Source organism: Microtus ochrogaster, chromosome 5 (assembly GCF_000317375.1).
Source record: "Microtus ochrogaster isolate Prairie Vole_2 chromosome 5, MicOch1.0, whole genome shotgun sequence".
Taxonomy (NCBI): domain Eukaryota; kingdom Metazoa; phylum Chordata; class Mammalia; order Rodentia; family Cricetidae; genus Microtus; species Microtus ochrogaster.
The window spans coordinates 51,324,839-51,327,541 of NC_022012.1; the positions used below are offsets into that span (position 1 = coordinate 51,324,839).

At 51.4% G+C, this 2,703-nt stretch overlaps 1 protein-coding gene and 1 long non-coding RNA gene across 2 annotated transcripts in view; one reads left to right on the forward strand and one right to left on the reverse strand.

Moving 5' to 3' along the window:
• Positions 1-1,402, reverse strand: part of LOC113456052 — a 15,280-nt gene extending 13,878 nt beyond the window's left edge. The window contains exon 1 of the long non-coding RNA XR_003376925.1: positions 1,347-1,402. This is a non-coding gene — a long non-coding RNA (uncharacterized LOC113456052). The remainder of the gene's footprint in view (positions 1-1,346) is intronic.
• Man2c1 (mannosidase alpha class 2C member 1) overlaps positions 684-2,703 on the forward strand; it is an 11,952-nt gene continuing 9,932 nt past the window's right edge. The window contains exons 1-3 of the mRNA XM_005347410.2: positions 684-1,696; positions 1,982-2,104; positions 2,408-2,531. Coding sequence (XP_005347467.1) covers positions 1,515-1,696; positions 1,982-2,104; positions 2,408-2,531 — 429 coding nt within the window. The 5' untranslated portion in view covers positions 684-1,514. The remainder of the gene's footprint in view (positions 1,697-1,981; positions 2,105-2,407; positions 2,532-2,703) is intronic.

Consider the following 2,703-nt stretch of genomic DNA (forward strand, 5'->3'; position numbering starts at 1 on the left):
TTTTTTTTTTTTTTTTTTTGGTTTTTCAAGACAGGGTTTCTCTGTAGCTTTGGAGCCTGTCCTGGAACTCCCTTTGTAGACCAAGCTGTCCTCGAACTCATAGAGATCCGCCTGCCTCTGCCTCCCGAGTGCTGGGGTTACAGGTGTGCGCCACCACCGCCCGGCTCCTGGGTTTTTAAAATACAAAGTGAGCTTCTTTTATTTGTCTGACGCAGGGCGTGTGTAGCCAGGGCTCCCAAGTTCTAGAATACAGGTGTTTTTGTCACTCTTGAAGGTGATAGCCTAATGAAAAAGCATTTTCGTTAGAACAACAGCTGAGACAGCATGCCAGGAAGACAATCTGATTTTCTCAGCATAGCTCACCCCTTGCTCTGCTCCCTCAAGACCATGCTGGCCTGGCAGGAAATGGGTCTTAGTAGAGGCAGCCTTGCCTGTTGCTACCCATGTTTAGTCTTACTATGTACAGCACCTTCCTGCAGGTCAGGATAGGATTTTAGGTCCAGTTCAGGAGAGAAAGTTCTTGGGACCAATAAAACAGATAACTTTGGTCAAGCTTTCACAAAGCAGAAAGTTATCTTTAAATGACATTTGGACGGCCGTGTTTTTTGTTGTTTTTCCCAGACGGCTTCTCTGTACAGTCCTGGCCATCCTGGAACTCGCTTTGTAGACCAGACTGGCTTTGAACTCAGAGATCCGTCTGCCTCTGTTGCCCTGCTCCCTGCCCAGTGCTGGGATTAAGAGCGTGTGCCAACCACGCCCAGATCTTGGTCGTTTTTTCTAAATAACCTGAATTTGAAATGCAAACCCAGTTACTTCCATTAAAACAGGCTAGTTCTATTGATCCTCTGTTTTCTTCTAGCGGTTTTACAGATACTCTGGCAAACGTTAAAGCTGGGGGTCGGCTTTTGACATTAAAACTTCTTGCACTTGTTGACCTGCTGCATCAGGTCAAAATTCCAGACATTTTGGTGACGGACAACAGTGATGAATGTAATGTATGTAAAAGCCCCTTTCCCCTATTCTTAATACACTGCCGATTAGGTTGACCACACACTCGAGGCAGCCTTGCCCTTTTCGTATTAAGCAGATATTAGTGCTCCCGTAAGTGAAGCCACAGGGAAGCAAATTAACTCGATTTGGGGAATCCCACATCAGGGCCTAATTTTTTTTTTCAGGACCTTCCAGAGGTTCCACGCTCTTCAGTCTTACACAGCCCAAGCTGTTCTCAAATCCCTATGGCTCCGTGGATATCCTTCAATTTACACTCCCGCCTCTACGAACCCAGGACTTCGTGCATGCTAAGCAAGCACTCTCCTTACCGAACCACATAACCAGCTCAAACTTACCATTTTATTTAAGGATAATTTACCCAGCTGTCTGACAGCTGGGATGAGAAGAGAACCGCGAAGGCGCAGCTTCCGGTTTTCACCAGGATAGCTCCCCAAAGTCAGCATCTTGCAAAAGCTGCTGGTGTCCCAAGAAAAGCTGCTCGGGCTAGCAAAGGTGCTGGTCGAATGCCGGAACCTTTGGTTCCAGGCGGTGCAGCGACACGGCAGCACCAAGGGTTTTCCGGGGAGAGAAGTGGGCGCTTCGCCATGGCGGTAGCCCCGTCTTTGAAGCATTGGCGTACCACTTTTGAGCGGGTGGAGAAGTTCGTGTCCCCGATCTACTTCACAGACTGTAACCTCCGCGGCAGGTGTGGCCCCTGTTTCGGCGTGGCTGCAAACCGCATCCGCGCGTTCTTTCCTTCCCTTCCGGAGGGAAACCCAGGCTTGTGGCCCACCGGGCCGCTGAAGAAAGTGTCCGCCGCGGACAAGGCAGGGGCTGGGGAGCAGTGAGCAGAGGGTGGTATGTGCTGCTGAGCTGCCAGGTAGTCCTCAAGGCGTTAGGCTGATCGAGAGAGCGTTTCCGACTGGTCGGCTGGCTCACGGGTGGAAAGGGGGCGGCTTCAGGCACGCGCCCATTGGCTCTTCCCGCCCAGGCTCTTCGGGGACAGGTGCCGGGTGACACTTTCCAGCTTCCTAACGCCGGAGAGACTTCCCTACGAGGAGGCGGTGCAGCAGGACTTCAGCCCTGCGCAGGTCGGCGACAGCTTCGGACCCACGTGGGTAATACCCAGTTTGGGGAAGCCCTGCCCCTCTAAGTCCTCACCACCGAAGGCCACGCCTCATTGTCTTGGTCCCTAGAGTGCTGTGTGGCAGAGCGTAGCGCCCTCTGTTGGGAGAAGCATCTTTATCCTTTAGTGTGCTTCTTTTTTTCTCCACTCATTTCTCTGTTCTTGTGGCTCAAAGCTTGTGATGTTGCAGATGCATGGAGAAAGTCTTCAGGCCCTGCTGACATTTAATTCAAGGAACTAAGTCAGAACAGGGTTTCCACTCCTAGGTCCATCACAATAGCTCTCTTACAGATGGTGGACCTGCTGGTTCCGGGTAGAACTGGTCATCCCCGAAGCATGGGTGGGACAGGAAGTTCATCTTTGCTGGGAAAGTGATGGAGAAAGCCTTGTCTGGCGTGATGGGGAACCTGTCCAGGTGAGGCACCCCCACCCCCCACCCCCAGACCCAGACACAACTGCAGACTAGCCCTGGTTTTTGCACAAGCCACGGTTGAATTACCGGGCCTCCAGACTGGTTTCATGAGTTCAGAACTGAGGGGATTGCCATTTGAATGTTATGAAGCCCCAGTTTTCATAAGCTTTTTTTT